The 17880-nt window shown below is 43.6% G+C and overlaps 2 protein-coding genes across 2 annotated transcripts in view; both read left to right on the forward strand.

The window, feature by feature from the left end:
* Nucleotides 1–385: 385 nt before the first annotated feature.
* Nucleotides 386–5338, forward strand: LOC121854927 (spore wall protein 2-like). Its single transcript, XM_042349738.1, has 5 exons — nt 386–459; nt 2191–2295; nt 3233–3351; nt 4625–4950; nt 5054–5338. The coding sequence occupies exons 1-5, from the start codon at nt 386–388 to the stop codon at nt 5336–5338; spliced, it is 909 nt and encodes a 302-aa protein (XP_042205672.1).
* Nucleotides 5339–7472: 2134 nt separating this feature from the next.
* LOC121854926 (endonuclease 8-like 1) overlaps nt 7473–17880 on the forward strand; it is a 38743-nt gene continuing 28335 nt past the window's right edge. Inside the window, exon 1 of the mRNA XM_042349737.1 lies at nt 7473–7570. Within this exon, the coding sequence (XP_042205671.1) occupies nt 7488–7570 (83 nt within the window). The 5' untranslated portion in view covers nt 7473–7487. The remainder of the gene's footprint in view (nt 7571–17880) is intronic.

Consider the following 17880-nt stretch of genomic DNA (forward strand, 5'->3'; position numbering starts at 1 on the left):
CCACCCTAGTATTTTCGGTGATGTACGCCTCGATTCGAAATAACACCTGACAGAACACAGTCTTATCAACGCACAACATCACGGTTCCATGGAAAGGGAACAGACTACGTGGACCACGGCTCACCAGTGGACGTGTTGTACACCCACTAAAAGATTATTCGGCACCCGTGTCATATTGTATCACGCCGTAAGGGTGCCGAATAATCTTTTAGTGGATGTACGTATATTTCTCGCAGGCGATTGACCAAGTCCTACATGCACGACAAGCCTCGAAGACCCAGGCACTGCAGAACACAGGCAACAAAGAGTGGTAATAAATGGAGTACATTCTGATTAGAAACAGGCTCTCAGTGGAGTACCGCGAGGTGTTACCTATGATCCCACTATGTTTGTGATCTTCATAAACGACATAGATGAAAACATATCGGGCCACATTGACAAGTTTGCGGACGACACGAAGTATTTGGGAAGGCAGCAAGTCAAAACGATTTAACAACCTTGCATAAGGACCTGCACGAGCTGTTCAAATGGTCTCGAGACTGACAAATACTCTTTAACATTACAAAATGCAAGACCCATAGGATACAATAACCCTAATTACAACTATTGTTACTAACACTTTTTGGATACTGTCGAGGAGAAAAACCTTGGTATTGTGACAGATGAGTTACTGAAGGAGGCGCAACAAGTAAGAGCATCAGTGGGAAAAGCAAATCGAGATTTGGGAATTATAAAGCACACCTTCGAATACAAAGATAAGCAAACGCTCCTTTAAATGTACAAATGTCACATACGTCCCAGACTGGATTATTGTATACAGGCTTGGAAACCCTACCTCCAGAAAGACCTAACTTCCCTAAAAAAAAGATGATTATGGAATATGTCATCTCGATTATGTGAGTAGACCGAGGGCCTTAGGACTAACAACCCTTCAGACAAGGCACACGAGGGAAGATCTCACTGAAACATTCAAAATCCCAAAAGGGGTCTAAAACGTGAAACCGGGACATTTCTTTGTGATGTCACTCCCCACCAACACGAGAGGACATAACTACAAGTTCGCCAAGTTATCACGAAGAACAAACACAAGGAAGTATTTCTTCACACAATATTGGGCTTCAAAATAGCCCTTGACAAAATGGAGGGATCCTGCACAAGCCACTGGTCTCCTTCCCTTGGCATGGCTACCTGTAGTGGGTGGCCATTAGGTAAATAATGTAAACCTTTGTAACGTAAGGCGAAAATATCAACGAATTCTTGAATATTAGTAGGGATTTTTTTTTCGTTTTGGTCTAGAGAACTGATCATATCTAACTAACTAACTGGTCTAGAGAACTGATCATATCTAACTAACTAACTCATAAGATTCTAATGTAGCTTAACTCTAACTCTAACTCCTTCTCTTGCAACTAGTTATTGTATAATCTTAATAAGTACTTGTCTTGGAACCTGTTAAGAGCAAAAAACTTATACAATTCTTTCATATCTTGAGTATTAACCACATCTCTCGTAACTGGTCAAGAGTACAAAAACATACGAAACTGCTTAAGTAGAATTCAGACCCTGCAGCCTTGCCTCCCAGCCAGCCGTGTGTAAATCTGTTCCCCCTGATGGTGTTTTTGCATCAAGTAATAGCACGAGTTGGCCTCCAGTATCTCCCCCCTCCCCTCCCTCCTGCCTGCATCCCTCGCTTACCATCTGTAATTCTTGTCGTCGTCTTCTGCAGGTCGTGGTGCGGCGCTCGACCACCCGGCATGACCAAGATATCCGGGAACTGGATGTTGTTCTCTTTCCTGTTTTTGTTTTTGTTTTTGTAAAGGAGTTGAAAAGTTTTGGTTACGTGTGAGTTGTTAGTCATTTGGTCTTCATATTTGCTTTGTTATGTTATAATTACCTCTCTCTCTCTCTCTCTCTCTTCTATTTTCTCCTACTTTCAGCTTTCTTCATTTCGTCTATAAATCCCATTTTCATTTACGAGGAATCTCTCTCTCCCTTCTTCCTGTGTGCTTTCTGTGTGTGCCTGTCTCTCTCTCCTTCCATATCTCTCTCTCTCTCTCTCTTCCTCAATTCAGGCATACTCACAAAACAGGTTGGCCCCTTAAACACCTTCCGTCTGGCGCACGTGTGTGGGTGACGGGGATCAGCGGGGAGGAGAGTGGCCCAACGTATCATTATTGTCGTCGGTTGCAGCTGTTACTGTGGCCCGACCTCCGCCCTCCACCACTATCACGGTATAATTGTCTTCTCCTCCTCACCACAGGGCCTCTGGCTTCTTGCTCCCGGTGATTGGTCCACGTGAGTTGTTTTCGAGTTTTTTTTTATATGGTAAGTGCTGGTGATTTGCTTTAGTAATTGGTGTTTTCGTGTTGTTTTGGTTAGCTCCTTTTTGGTATATGTCGTTTGATGAGCTCGTTTTGGGGAATTTGTAGTCGACTGTTGTATTTTTGGTGATTTTGTTTTGATGACTTGTTCGAGTGAAGTGAAGTGTATTGTCCTGGTTACTGATCTTGGTAATTTGTCATGCTTTGGTAACGTGTCTTACTAAGTTTTCCTGGTAGTGTGTGTGTGTGTGTGTGTGTGTGTGCAGTCGGAATCACAATAATAGCTCTTCAAGTTTTGATTCCTGGTAGAGTTTCGAGAAGGATTCCTACAACACCTCAAATTTTCGAGGATTTTCGGAAAGAATCAAGTACAGTTGTCTTAGGTTGCCGCCACACTAACACACACACGGAGGTCACCGTCAATTTTACTGAAATTGCCGAGGAACGTGACTGTGATGCGGAATAGTCTTAAGTAAGGATGATTACAGAAGTATAATCAGTATATGCACTTTAGAATTATTAATTTTATTGGATAATTTGCTTATAAATTCTTATTAAGTCACCTTGAAGGGCATGCGAGAGTTTTTCTAAACACCACGAGCGTCATCACCAGAAAGATTACTGATGAGCGCGTCATCATCATCATCGCTACTTCCTGTGGTTGCCTCCTGAAGAAGTAAGGCCACACGAAGCTCTGTCCCCGTCACATAACACCGCTCCTCAGTGAAACTTGGAACTATGCTAGACTTCCTAACTTCCTGTTCACTGTGGAGCCTTTAGATTAGAAGAACAAGGGTTATAAAAGGCCGCCCTCAGAAGTAAGACAACAGAAGGTCGCCCTCAGATAAAAGTAAGACGACAAAAGGTCGCCCTCAGATAAAAGTAAGACTACATAAGGTCGCTCTCGGAAGTAAGACTACAGAAGGTCGCCCTCAGATAAAAGTAAGACTACAGAAGGTCGCCCTCAGAAGTAAGACTACAGAAGGTCGCCCTCAGATAAAAGTAAGACTACAGAAGGTCGCCCTCAGAAGTAAGACTACAGAAGGTCGCCCTCAGATAAAAGTAAGACTACAGAAGGTCGCCCTCAGATAAAAGTAAGACTACATAAGGTCGCCCTCAGATAAACGTAAGACTACAGAAGGTCGCCCTCAGATAAAAGTAAGACTACATAAGGTCGCCCTCAGATAAACGTAAGACTACAGAAGGTCGCCCGTTGCAGGAAGCGTCCCGTCCTGACCCCAGCTGTGATATCTGAATCATTACTATGGACCCGGCGGGTTAAGGTTAGGACCGCTGGCTACCGTGTGGTGGAGGTCAGGCAGGTCAACCCAGCAGTCTTTGTGATTACCACCCAACCTCTTTCTGGATCATACGTTATAAATTTTGATTGTATCATATGAAGAATAGACACCCCAGCTTATTTAACCTCACGAGTAAACACCCTAACGCTGCCTGAGGGGGTTGGGTTAGGTTAGGTTAGGTTAACGTTTGGGTGGTTAATCCTTAGGTGATCATAATTATATATTAAAGTAAATTGTTTATCATTCAAGATCCTTCAGATTCACTACCTGCGTGACAAACTCTAGACAGGTTACCATGTCAACGACGCCCAAAAGAACGCCAATATATGAACACAGACCACGACACACTGCAAGAAATATTCCCTGTTAACTGATGTAGAAATTTTTTACTACCATAGGAAACCTACCATTCAGATTTTGCTTTATTAAGAATTCAGCGCCGTTATCCACATATATTATTTGATTATCTTTGTTGTCGATGATTTTTTGGTTACCAGTTGTTTAATCAAGGCATCATCGTTGGGTGTGAGGCTGGCGACCACTGCCTTCACTCTTAAGGTTGTGGGAATGTCTCGACCAATCTTCCAATATCTCTCCAGAAACTTGTCATTATCTCATCCTCAAAGTATTTAATTTTTCTTCCCCACATAATTGGCTAAATATGTACATTTTGTTTTAGTTCACTAATAGTACAATGATGATTTGTTACTTGCTTTTGTTTCAAGAGTGACAACCAAAACAAACAAACAAGGTACGTTTGATTCAGTGGTTTGTGAAGCTTCGAACTAAGAAGACGGCATCCGAGACTTAGGTCGATTGACACTTTATATGGACACTCAGAAGTTTTTTCTCTATATAAAATTGGTGAAGATGGTGTACCGTCGGGGAAAGACAAAGAACATGATAATGATGGTGAAGGAAGATTGGAGTTAGTGAAAATGGTGAGGATAATGAGCGTAGTGAGTGGTGAGGATAGTGAGAATGGGTGTAGGTGACTGTCAGGTGAGGAAGGTGTTGATGAGAATAGTCAAGACGGCTTAAATGTAAGCAGTGATGAGAGTGACGGCAGTGAGGATAGTGATGGTAAAGAGAATGCAGGCGAGAGTGACGGCAGTGAGGATAGTGATGGTAAAGAGAATGCAGGCGAGAGTGACGGCAGTGAGGATAGTGATGGTAAAGAGAATGCAGGCGGGAGTGACGGCAGTGAGGATAGTGATGGTAAAGAGAATGCAGGCGAGAGTGAGGACAGTGAGGATAGTGATGGTAAAAAGAATGAGCAGTATGGTAAAGAGAATGCAGGCGAGAGTGACGGCAGGAGGATAGTGATGGTAAAGATAATGGAGTGTGAGGTGACTGTGACGGCAGGTGAGGCAAGAGTGAGGATAGTGATGGTAAAGAGAATAGTGACGGCAACGGCAGGCTTAAATAAAGTACGGCAGTGAGGATAGTGATGGTAAAGAGAATGCAGGCGGGAGTGACGGCAGTGAGGATAGTGATGGTAAAGAGAATGCAGGCGAGAGTGACGGCAGTGAGGATAGTGATGGTAAAGAGAATGCAGGCGAGAGTGACGGCAGTGAGGATAGTGATGGTAAAGAGAATGCAGGCGGGAGTGACGGCAGTGAGGATAGTGATGGTAAAGAGAATGCAGGCGAGAGTGAGGACAGTGAGGATAGTGATGGTAAAAAGAATGCAGGCGAGAGTGAGGACAGAGAATGACGGCCGTGTTTGACCACAGGATGTGTAAACCTTTAAAACTGGCGATAAAGTAGCTTTAATCTGGCTCTTCCAGGCCGGATGTGTTGCTATGCTGGTGTCATTACCAAGAACACATAGTTGTGGGCCGGATAACACACACACACACACACACACACACACACACACACAACAAATACACGCACGAGTACATCGACACATACAAACACAAAAAGACCCACACGCCCTCTCAGTAAATAATTGTTTTTCATTATAATCATCGTCTTTCTTGTTACTAGCTTCCTTCCTCTCCCTCACCCACCAGGGAGTAACACCACCCTCCCCGTGGCGCTCCTCCCTCACCCACCAGGGAGTAACACCACCCTCCCCGTGGCGCTCCTCCCTCACCCACCAGGGAGTAACACCACCCTCCCCGTGGCGCTCCTCCCTCACCCACCAGGGAGTAACACCACCCTCCCCGTGGCGCTCCTCCCTCCCTCATCGAGAAACACTTACCCGCACGACACTTGTTTCTATAACTACGGAAAATGGACGTAAAACAGCAAGAGATGTGTGTAATGAAGTCGGCACCCGGTAACTATTGCTCTCTCTTCACTCTGGCCCTGAGGAACAACATGCCATTACGGTCGATATTCCTCTTCATTTAGATATAGATCTTCGTATTTAGATGTAATTGTTACCAAACATACTAATTCTTGCTGGCGGTAAATTATTGTCATCCTGCAAGAAGATCATTTCGTGATGTTGACATTCGCAGCTGTGTTTAGGCGCATGCTGTTGCCATCTTAGTTGGCAAAATAATAAACTCTTATTTAGTGAAGTGCCCCAATGGAAAAAGATAATTTTACTAAGTGATTTGTTTTTTTGGTATGTGATAATGTGAGATAATGTGAGCAAGTTGCGACCTTACATCTGAATAATGGAGCTACTTTTCTTGTTCGTCCTTCCGATTTGAAAGATAAGTTGAATTTGTTACATTTTGGCTTCCTCTGGCCAATAGATTAACTTGTGACTAACTTCATTTCTTTCTTTTCTCCCTCTCTCTTGTTTTCATTTTTCTAACTCTATAACGACAGCAAGTAATTCACACTCCACTTCTAATTATGCCCGATGGTGCTCTTAAATGCCCATTGTTTCTCTACGTTTTCTTCTCTCATGACCAGTGCATTACAATAACTCAATCTGTCTCTGAAATCTCACTTTCTTCCGTAGCAGATTACAGTGCGTTATTTACAGTAGAATGTATTCATACACTGTACCTTACTAAGGCATATATAAGGCAAGTATAGGAAGGCAGGTGATGAGAGTAGTGGTCATTCCTAGAAGACAAACACGAAGAAATACGTGACAGGAAGCGAGAGAGAGAGAGAGAGAGAGAGAGAGAGAGAGAGAATATGGTTGACTTGGTCGTGAGTGGATAGATTAGACTTGGTAGTAATTGGACCTCGACCAGGTGGGTAGTCGAATGGTCGTCCCTCGTCACAATAATACGACTCGTCCAGGTAAGTTATGGCGCGGTACTATCACTTAATGGAGCCCCACTAATGTTTAAATGGGGTGTTAAGTGGTGCTCAGTTGATAGTGTTTCCTCTGTCTTTTGTGGTGAATAAGGAAACACACACGCACACACATTGCATTACAATTTTCGCTAACCTCCTAAGGACACAAAAACAATAGTACAGTAGATAATAGCACACAGCATAACAAAAAAATTAACTAATGGTATTGATAACTATGACAGTACTAACACATCCCTGTGAGCACCAGCCGGCTCTAGCAGATGACCGCTGACACACACAAAGGGAGGGAACACCATGCAGTACATTGACACAGGAAAATTGAGTGTGGCGACCAGGGTTCGCCCACCACGCCCGGGAACTGACTGGTGGCGGAACGTTGTAACACACACACAGAGTGTTTTCGGCATAAAATGTGTGGATCACACACAGTGTTCTAAGAGAGATTAACATCTCGTCGGAGATAAACGAACTGATAAGGACAAAAAGAGTTTCTTTTTGGTCACGTCCCCGCCCGTATGGTACATGTGTGGTGGCGTGACACACTCATCGGGAGGCACTACCGTGGGTGAGGGGTTCTGGCCCGACACAAAAGCTCTCACAACACACTAGTACAGTTGTGCCTCTCGTGGGCCATGTATCACAGGAAGGGACTCGGCCACTCTTGTTGGCGTTACTTGTCCACGGTGTTGTCCGCTGTATGGGAGGCGTTCGTTAGGTGAGGCCAGTTATATTGGTATTTTTTAAATTGTCACCCTGACCTACATCGAAAACATAGACGAGTACTTTTTCAAGTCTGTTCATTCTTTCGGACACTCGGAGGGCTTACTGGGTAAAATGAACCCAACAACTTTCCCTGAAAAAAATCTGAAACTTAACAAAAAAACATTTAAGATGAATGATGGCTATACAGTACAGTACAGTACAGTACAGTACAGTACAGTACAGTACAGTACACTACAGTGTAGTGTAGTGTAGTGTAGTGTAGTACAGTACAGTACAGTACAGTACAGTACACTACAGTGTAGTATAGTGTAGTGTAGTACAGTACAGTACAGTACAGTACAGTAGTGTAGTGTAGTGTAGTGTAGTACAGTACAGTACAGTGCAGTGCAATGCAGTGCAGTGCAGTACAGTACAGTACAGTGTAGTACAGTACAGTGCAGTACAGTACAGTATAGTGCAGTGTAGTACAGTACAGTACAGTGCAGTGTAGTACAGTACAGTACAGTGCAGTGTAGTACAGTACAGTACAATGCAGTGCAGTGTAGTACAGTACAGTACAGTACAGTATAGTGTAGTGTAGTACAGTACAGTGCAGTGTAGTACAGTACAGTACAATGCAGTGCAGTGTAGTACAGTACAGTACAGTACAGTATAGTGCAGTACAGTACAGTACAGTGCAGTGTAGTACAGTACAGTACAGTACATTATAGTGCAGTGCAGTACAGTACAGTACAGTGTAGTACAGTACAGTGTAGTACAGTACAGTGCAGTGTAGTATAGTACAGTACAGTGCAGTGTAGTACAGTACAGTACCGTACATGTTGTAATATGGTTCAAGGTGAATATTTTTTTTCAATTCCTAAATTTCCTGCCGTCTTCGGGTTGTGTGCTTGCCGAGTGGTTACAACGCTCACCTTCTGATCTATGGGTTGCTGGTTCGTACCTGGGGCGCCCTTAATTCACCCAGCTGTGAATGGGTACCTAGCTTTACAGGTGGGGGACGTTAAAGCGGTTGAGTGCAGTGCCGGCCACGCTGCCTCCTGGTGTGCCAAAAATTGGCTTGGCCTCCATTGTGCTGTACAGTATTCGCATTGCCCCTCGCAGGCCTCTAGGCTCACGGGGTTCACTTGCACTTTTCTTCGTCTTTGGAACTTAACGTGAGTATACTTCTTTCCTCGAAAATCTGTCACCAACTGTGTGTAGAGATGTAGTCTCTGTTCCTATTCTGTTCACTGGGAAAGGCAGTTACACTCCGTAAACGATCATCTTGTTACGTGAATTTTATTCCCAGATTAAAGTTAGAGTTGTTTTTAAAACTTAAAACAAGATTCAATCTTTTTCGTGGTGTTTCAATTGTCTATTGTTTACCAGTATAAGTACGACAGTTGTAATGTATAACGACAAGACTGAATTTCACCTCAGGACACACATTCATTAACACGCTGGGTGATCAGCACAAGTCAATTAATTACCTAGTTGTTAAACAATCTTTCTCAGTCATCCAATATCAACTTTACGACAGTGAGACCGAGAAATTTGTTGCTTCATGATGTAATGTTTCTAGAAAAACACAAGCTGGCCCCTGTATGTGTTGTTTATTAACGAAGGTCAAGCGAGTGTTGGATGATAAATTCTTGATTAATATATAACCTTTATTATAGATTTCATTTAAATAGTGGTTTCAGAATATAATTATTTTTTCATCACACTTAATATGAAACAAGAAAAAAATTACATTTGATTTTAACAGAGGAGGATACTGGTAACTGTCCAACCCTGTGAAATCCACGAGTAAAAGTGGATCCTTTTATGTAAACCTTGTCAGTGTACTCTCAGATCCCCCATATAGTAAGTCTACGTTCATTTTCAGCCATAACTGGGGAGACAAAAAACACGTTTAACTTTAACTAAATAAGTAAATTACATAAACTACGTCACCAACTTCTCGGCAGAAATGGCGTAGATAACGCACTGGATTGACAACGTAACTAAAAACGATTTCTTAACATAGTATAAAAAAATCGAACCCTTGAGAATTTTCTTGTCCCCAAACTAGAGCTAGCGCCAGTTAGGACATTATTTTTAGTATCTTAGGTTCAGTCAGCAAGTTAAGTGCGTTTAGTGCTACTACAGTATGGCGTCTACTGGATATTTACACTATAGACCAACTCCAGCTCGGTAGCCCGTATCCTAGAGTAGTACCGAGCGTGTTAACATCTCCAGTTGCAGGAAACATTCAACGTTACAAACTATTGATAATCCCCCGAGCACAAACCCTGAAAAATAACCGCCGCTTAATATCCTTACGAGACAGAACTTGGCCTTAAGACCCCAGCCCTGTATCCGATTCTCATTCACTATTTCTTGAAAAACGAGGAATTAATTATAGCCGTGAAAGGTTTCAATCCCTTGTGGCGATTCAGACACCAGTCGGTAGTAATCGTGGTATAGGAAAGGAAAACGACGATTGAATCACCTGGATAAACAAACTCACATTTCTGACCACGGTAATCCTGAGATATTTCTGTTGGGTCACGACGTCCAACAATGGTGGAGGAACTGACCTATTTCTCCTCAAGAGTTCTGGAGCGGCTGAGGAATGTTTGAGATGTCGATAAGATGAAGAAACCTGATTCTTTTTCTTTGGGAAGCTCACTGGGCGAGGATTCCCTGGGTGGGTCATATACTGGCATTACCAGGCTCGTTTCGCGGGGTGGGTGGGGGGGAGGAGCTGTTGAGGGAGTAGAGGGGATTGACAGGGGTTGATGGGTTGGTGGGGATTGACAAATATTAAAAGGAGTTGACGGGGTTGAAAAGAAGGTGAGAGGAGTTGTCGGGGTTGATATGAGGAAGTGAAGTTGCCAAGACAAAGTGAAGGATGAGGGGGTTGACAGGGGGAGGTGGAGAGAAGGAGGCGATAGGTTGACGGGATGGGGAACTACTAATGATGGACGAACGCTTCAATTGTAGACCTTATAACACGGCCAGTTAGGTTAGTGAGGCAAAGATCCTCTACCAGTGCACATACTGCAAGGGAAATAAACACAGAAATATAACGAACACATACACAGACACACATTAAATAATATATAAACAGTATTCTTTTCTCAAGAAATAAAACAGTATATACTGTACTTACAAAATTAAACATACAAAAAGTATACAAGTATACAATAATATATGTACGAAATGACCAGAAACATCAGCTGTCAGTCGCCCAAGGCCCACTGGTCAGCAGAGAGATCAAGACAACGACCTCGTGACCCTGATCCTAAACCATAATGACCTCGTGACCTGAGACGACGATGACCTGACCAGCAAGGGGAGGCAGACTATGAGTGGGGGGGGGGGGGCGTAGGGACCCGCTCCAGTTGTTGACACGTGTCCGGCCTATCAGCCAGCTGTTTTCTCAGCTGCTCCTCTACTCGGCTCTGGTTGGTGGTGGTTGTCTGTGTTTATGTTCAGTGATAGAATACGCACAACCAGGTTGGCTTTAGGCGGTCGATCTGGGCACCAAAACAATCATTTAAATGAGAAAAAAAATAATTGAAAATTGTGACATTTAGTTAAATTATTCAGAAATGTTTGACAGACAGCAAGGTCACCTGAGTTAGCTTGGTTAGGTCAGCTCACACAGGTATGAGGGAGCGGGACTTGATAGCCTGAGTTAGGCGGCTCGGAACACAGGTATAGTGATATTATCTGATGTATGCAATACTATATAGATGTGCATATTAATTTGCAATGCTTAGTGATGTTTTAGTGACCTTAGAATTATTTAAGTTGTATGATATTACATTTCAATCTTAATGGTCTATATTTTACTTTATATAAACCAACCATACAATCAAGGTTACCATTCATAGATTCTACAGGAAAATTATCGAATGAAAATAACTATGATGATAGGTCCAGTATGGAAAGAAAGAATAAAGGATTTCAGGCACGAGTCTTAATTGGAAATCCACAAGTGTTTTATGTTCTTAATAATGTTATATTTCTGCCTCTGTTGCACTATCAACATGTTAATACGGTTCACTGCAAAGTCTTTATGAAATTATTGGAATCCGAGAGGCTCTTCGTGAACTCTTAGAAAAGCCAGCTGCTGACATAAGCAAGTTTGCGGATGACACCAAAATAGGGCAGCAGATTAATTCAGGGCAGGATGCAAATGCATTACAGGAGGATCTAAATAAACTGCAGGGGTGGTCTGAAAAATGGCAAATGAAATTCAACACCAGCAAGTGCAGCGTACTTAATATTGGAAGAACAAATACTGACAATGTATACTGCCATAACAACATCAACCTAGAGAAGTCGACTTGCGAAAGAGACCTAGGGGTACTTGTAAGCCCGGACCTACGGCCTAGAAAACAGTGCGTTAATGTTCGAAATAAAGCAAACAGAGTATTGGGTTTTATATCTAGAAGTGTAAGTAATAAGAGTGCAGAGGTCTTATTGCAACTATATCTTGCACTAGTCAGGCCGCACCTCGATTATGCGGTTCAGTTCTGGTGCCCTTATTATAGAATGGATATCAATTCACTAGAGTCGGTGCAGCGAAGAATGACGAAAATGATCCCGGGACTTAGAAACCTTCCATATCAGGATAGGTTAAAGAAACTTAACTTGCATTCCCTAGAAAGACGAAGAGTGCGGGGAGATATGATAGAAGTATTTGAGTGGGTGAAAGGAATCAATAAAGGGGATATACTGTAGATAAAGTTCTTATAATATCCGAGCAGGATAGGACTCGGAGCAACGGATTTCAGTTGGATAAGTTTAAGTTTAGGAGGGAGATAGGAAGGAACTGGTTCACAAATAGGGTGGTGGACGAGTGGAACAAGCTTAGCAACTTTGTAGTAAGTGCTGGAACTCTGGAAAGTTTCAAAAGGAGGCTAGATAGATTCATGGATGATAGAGAGTGGTAGTAACTCTCGACAGGAGCTGCCAGGCACAGGCCAACCGGCCTATTGCAGACTCCTTATTTTCTTATGTTCTTATGTTCTTATGATCCCGTAATGCTGCATGAGGCAAAGACGCCCAAGAAACAGTATTAATTTAAACCAAATGTGAAATGAACTTGGGTGTGTATGTTGATAACGAACTGAAGTTCTCGGACCATTATGAGAAGAAGGGGAGTCAAGCAACTAAGCTAGTAGGTCTTATAAGAAGATCGTTCAGATATCTAGATGGTCCATCCCCCGTAATGTTCTTCAAGGGTGAATTGTTTCGACGCTTGAGTACTGGAGTACTGTTGGGGTCCCCGAGATATGCTAGAGATTGTCACTTGATTAAAGATGTTCAAAGGAATGCCACCAGAATGGTGCCTGCCCCACAGAACCTCAGGTAACCGGAGAGGTTAGAACGTATGCAGTTACCTAGCTTATATTACACTATAGGCGGGCAAGGGGCGACTTACTTGAAGTTTATAAAAACTTCTGAGTTCATTGCTCAGTCGAATGTTCATGCTTGGAACTGGTGGTTGCCCGTCCCACAGATGGCGGGGGGTGGGGGGGGGGGGTGGCACAACTTAAGGTTGAAGAAGCCACACGTTCAGAAAATTGTCAGAGCAGAATCTTTCGGAGTGAGAATTGTAAACTCTTTGAACAATCTGCCAGGCAACCTGTGACGGCAGCTCATTCAAGACCCTGAAGATCGTCTTAGTGATGTGAAAGTGTAAATCGATGTAGGATTTTTAATATTAGACGCGATTGTATTTTTGAAAACCCAATCTCCACCGAGTTGGAGGTACAGCCCAGGTCAAGAGGCCTACAACCACAAAATCATTGCCATATGACAAAACGTTTATTTTATTTTTTTACGGAGTTGTGGTCACGGCTGTGATAAAGGCCAACCGGGGAGTGTAGTACTGTGCCTTTAGTTAAATCAGTTCATAGTGTGGCCCACTAAATCAAAGGAACTTAAGAGCCTTAATAGACAATATGGCGAAGCTCAACCCTAGCCACCTCCTTATCATGGGGGACTTTAACTATGGCGACATCGACTGGAGAAACGAGTTCACCCCAAATGACTTGAATAACCCTGCTACTCTTTTTGTAGAAACTCTGAGAGATAATTTTCTGTTTCAACATGTTAGAGACCCGACACATTACAGAGGGAAGCAAACACCCAAGCCACTAGACCTCATCATAACAAACGAGGAGGGTGTGGTGGCCAAACTGGAACACCTTGCCCCAGTTGGCACCAGTCACCATATAGTGTTGTCATTCAGATTTAACTGTTACCTAGTTGAAGATAAGGTCAGGCCAAGGTGCAAATATTACAAGGGAAATTACAACGGGATGAGGGAAGAGATGAGGGGTATCAACTGGCCAGTCTCATTAAGGCACAAGAACGCAGGCACTACGCTGATTATTATAACTAGTATGGTGACCCATTTGATAGATAAATATATACCCAAGACCAACCCAGTGCCTCTAGGAATACGAGGGGATCCCTACACATGAACCACACGGCGGTCGACAGGGTTAAGAAGAAAACCCAGAAATTCAAGACGTGGATTGGGTCAAACGATGAGCAGGACAGGAGGATGTATGCAAAAGTCAGAAACCAAGCAAAGATATAGTGTAGGAGGGCTGAAAAGGAGTTCCAGAGGCTGGTTGCACGCGAGGTCAAGTCAAACCCAAAGGCGTTTTACCGCTATGCAAAGTCGAAATTAAAAGCGCGAGTACGAGTATCAGACCTGAGGCTTGAAGATGGTAGTTACGCAGATTCTGACCAGGATAAAGCTGAGGCATTGAACAGCTTCTTTTCCTCGGTGTTCACAAGAGAGGATGCAATTAACCTTTCTGCGTTTGCGAACAGGCGGTTAGACACAGCACTGACCCACATTGTGTTCACAGAAGAGGGTATTAGAAATAAACTGTCCAGGCTAAAGGTCCATAAGAGTCCCGGCCCTGACATGGTGCATCCTAGAGTGCTAAGAGAGTTGTGCAACGAGCTTGCCGAGCCCCTGAAGATCCTGTTTTGTAAATGCCTGGATGAACAAAAGGTCCCCAGTAATTGGAAAGTGGCTTATGTGAGTCCTATCTTCAAGAAGGACGATCGTCACTCCACGAATAACTTTAGACCGGTGAGCCTAACCAGCATAATATGTAAAGTACTTGAGAGTATTATCTGAGATGCCGCGATGGAACATCTACTACGCAGCAAACTTTGTAAAGCATTGCCAACACAGTTTTACGCCAGGGCGCTCCTGCTTAACACAATTGCTCAAGGTATTGGATATTTGGACCCATATTCTGGAACGAGGTGGTAATATCAACAATATATACGTAGATTTTGCCGAGGCTTTCGACAGAGTACCCCTCGAAAGGCTGAAAATCAAACTGGAAGGCTACGGAATTCGGGGAAATGTCCTAGCATGGATAGAAGACTTTCTACTTGACTGCAAACAGTGTGTGGTGATTAATTGCACGAAATCATCATCTGTACCTGTCACAAGCGGGGTACCACAGGGCAGTGTATTGGGCCTGCTGTTGTTTGTTTCACAAATGACATGCCTGACGTTGTACACTCCCCCATACAAATGTTTGCCGATAACGCTAAGTTTTTTCGGGAAATCAAGAACCACGCGGACTGTGAAGCGCTGCAGAAGGGTCTCTGTGAGCTTCAAGAATGGTCGAAGAAATGGCTGCTGAGATTCAATGTCACGAAGTGTAAGAGGATGTACTTGGAGCGTACCAACGGTAAGGAGGTGTACCATATGTCCCAAAGGAATGAAGAAACTGCATTATTTGAGAATGAATGTGAGTATGACCTCGGTGTGTATGTTAACAATGAGCTGAAGTTCTCGGGCTATTGCGAGAAGGTAAATTAGGTAAATAAATTATTGGGTCTTATAAGAGAGAAGTGCTTCCCCATCTGGAGTACTGCCACCCAGTCTGGTTCCCGAGATACGCTAGGGACTGTCATTTGGTTGAAAATGTTCAAAGGAGGGCCACCAGACTGGTGCCTGCATTTCGGCACCTCAACTACCCTGAGAGATTGGAGCGCCTGAACTTGCCTAGCTTATACAACAGACGGGCAAGGGGCAACCTAATTGAGGTGTATAAGCATCTTAAGGGGCACTACTCAGTGGAGTATCCTTACTTGGAGCTGGCTGACGCTCGCCCCACAGGGGGTCACAGCTCTAGATTGAAGAAGCCGCAGGTCCAGTAAACTGTGAAGGCAAACTTTTTCGGAGTGTTGTGACGGCACCGAGTGTGAGCTCTTTCAAGACAAGACTTGACCAACACTGGATCAGGTTCAGGTACATTCAGGAGCCGGTGCATGCCCAGTACTTGCCAACAGTGCGTAACAGAGACGTGAATGATCGCCCAAGGCTAACGAGGCGATCAGTGGTGAAGAGGATAAAAGTAAAGTTGTTTGACTAATACTAGCGCAGGTACAGATAACATCTTGGAGCCAGTTCATACCCAGTATATACTTGTAAACAGTGCGTAACAGAGACATGACGAACTTCCCAAGCGGTTAGTGGCGAAGAGGATAAATAAAATACAAGTATATTAAAGTAAAATAATTGTTATATATTACATCTATAATAAACAAGTAAATAAGCTCTCCCATATAAAAGTTCCATTTTCTTTTATCGCAACAAAGAAAACGGACGTAGTTTCATGAATGAGTTTAAAGGCTAAACTTAAATGACTTTGAATGAGAATAAATGCGGGAATTAAATGACTATAAATGGGTTTAAAGGTGTTACCGTAGTAGTAGAGAGATCAACCAAGTATCACTTTAATAATAATAATAATAATAATAAATGTACTTTTCGAGGGAAACAGCATAGATGGAAAGTGTCAGTATGTCTGAATTGTTGATTACAAAACCAAAATTCTCGAGATTCGGCTGGTTTTTTTTTTTAAAGCCGAGGGAAGGAAGGATATTCATTCAAAATAACATCAATATTATGGGATATAAAATATCTGACCAGCATGCAGATAATAAGCATCGTGCCTCCTTCAGGATAGAGCAGTTTATAGTGGTATCTACTTTTATCCTCTTCACCACTGATCGGCTCGTTAGCCGCTTGGGCGATCGGTCACGTCTCAGTTACGCACTGTTGGCAAGTACTGGGCATGCACCGGCTCCTTAATGTACCTGAACCTGCTCCAATGTTGGTCAAGTCTTGTCTTGAAAGAGCTCACACTCGGTGCCGTCACAACACTTGCTGGTAGATTGTTCCAAGAGTTCACAACTCTCACTCCGAAAAAGTTTGCCCTCACAGTTTTCTGGACTTGCAGCTTCTTCAATCTTGAGCTGTGACCCCTTGTGGGGCGAGCGTCCTCCAGCTCCAAGTAAGGACACTCGACTGAGTAGTGCCCCTTGAGATGCTTCTACACCTCAATTAGGTCACCCCTTGCCCGTCTCTACTATAAGCTAGGCAAGTTCAGGCGCTCCAATCTCTCAGGGTAGCTGAGGAGCCGAAATGCAGGCACCAGTCTGGTGGCCCTCCTTTGAATATTTTCAACCAACTGACAGTCCCTAGGATATCTCGGGGACCAGCCGGGGTGACAGTACTCCAGATGGGGAAGCACTTCATTCTTGAAGATTGTTACGAGGGACAGACCGTCTAGATATCTGAGCAACCTTCTTCTAAGACCCAATAATTTAATTGCCTGATTTACCTTCTTCTCGCAATGGCCCGAGAACTTCAGTTCATTGTCAACATACACACCTAGGTCCTCCTCCTACTGAACCTATTCACTTTCCTATAATCTCCACTCGTAGGGTTGCCGGTGTGTTATCCAGGTTGGATGTGAGTAAGGCGCATGGACCGGACGGATTACCCCCTCGTGTTCTGGGGGAGTGTGCTGAAGCCCTGGCCCTTGTGCTTACTCGCTTCTTTCGCCTCTGCCTCAAAACTCAAACTTTTCCTTCTTCATGGAAGCATGCCTTGGTTCAGTCCATTCCGAAGAAGGGTGACCAGTCTAATCCCTCTAACTATCGCCCCATTGCCCTAACCTTATCCTTCTCTAAGATTTTCGAAACTATCTTAAACTCCAATTTTCTCCGTCACCTTGAACGCCTTTCTCTTTTGTCGGATCACCAGTATGGCTTTCGCCAGGCGAGATCTACTGGTGATCTGCTCTCCTATTGCACCCATCTTTGGTCATCCTCTCTTAGGGATTATGGGGAAACTTTTGTCGTGGCCCTCAACATCTCCAAAGCATATGACAGTGTATGGCATAAGTCTTTGCTATCTAAACTTCCCTCTCTTGGTTTCTCTCCCCCACTTTGTTTTCTCGTCTCTAGCTTCCTTGAGAACCGATCCAT

Source organism: Homarus americanus, unplaced genomic scaffold, assembly GCF_018991925.1.
Source record: "Homarus americanus isolate GMGI-L3 unplaced genomic scaffold, GMGI_Hamer_2.0 scaffold38749, whole genome shotgun sequence".
Lineage (NCBI taxonomy): Eukaryota > Metazoa > Arthropoda > Malacostraca > Decapoda > Nephropidae > Homarus > Homarus americanus.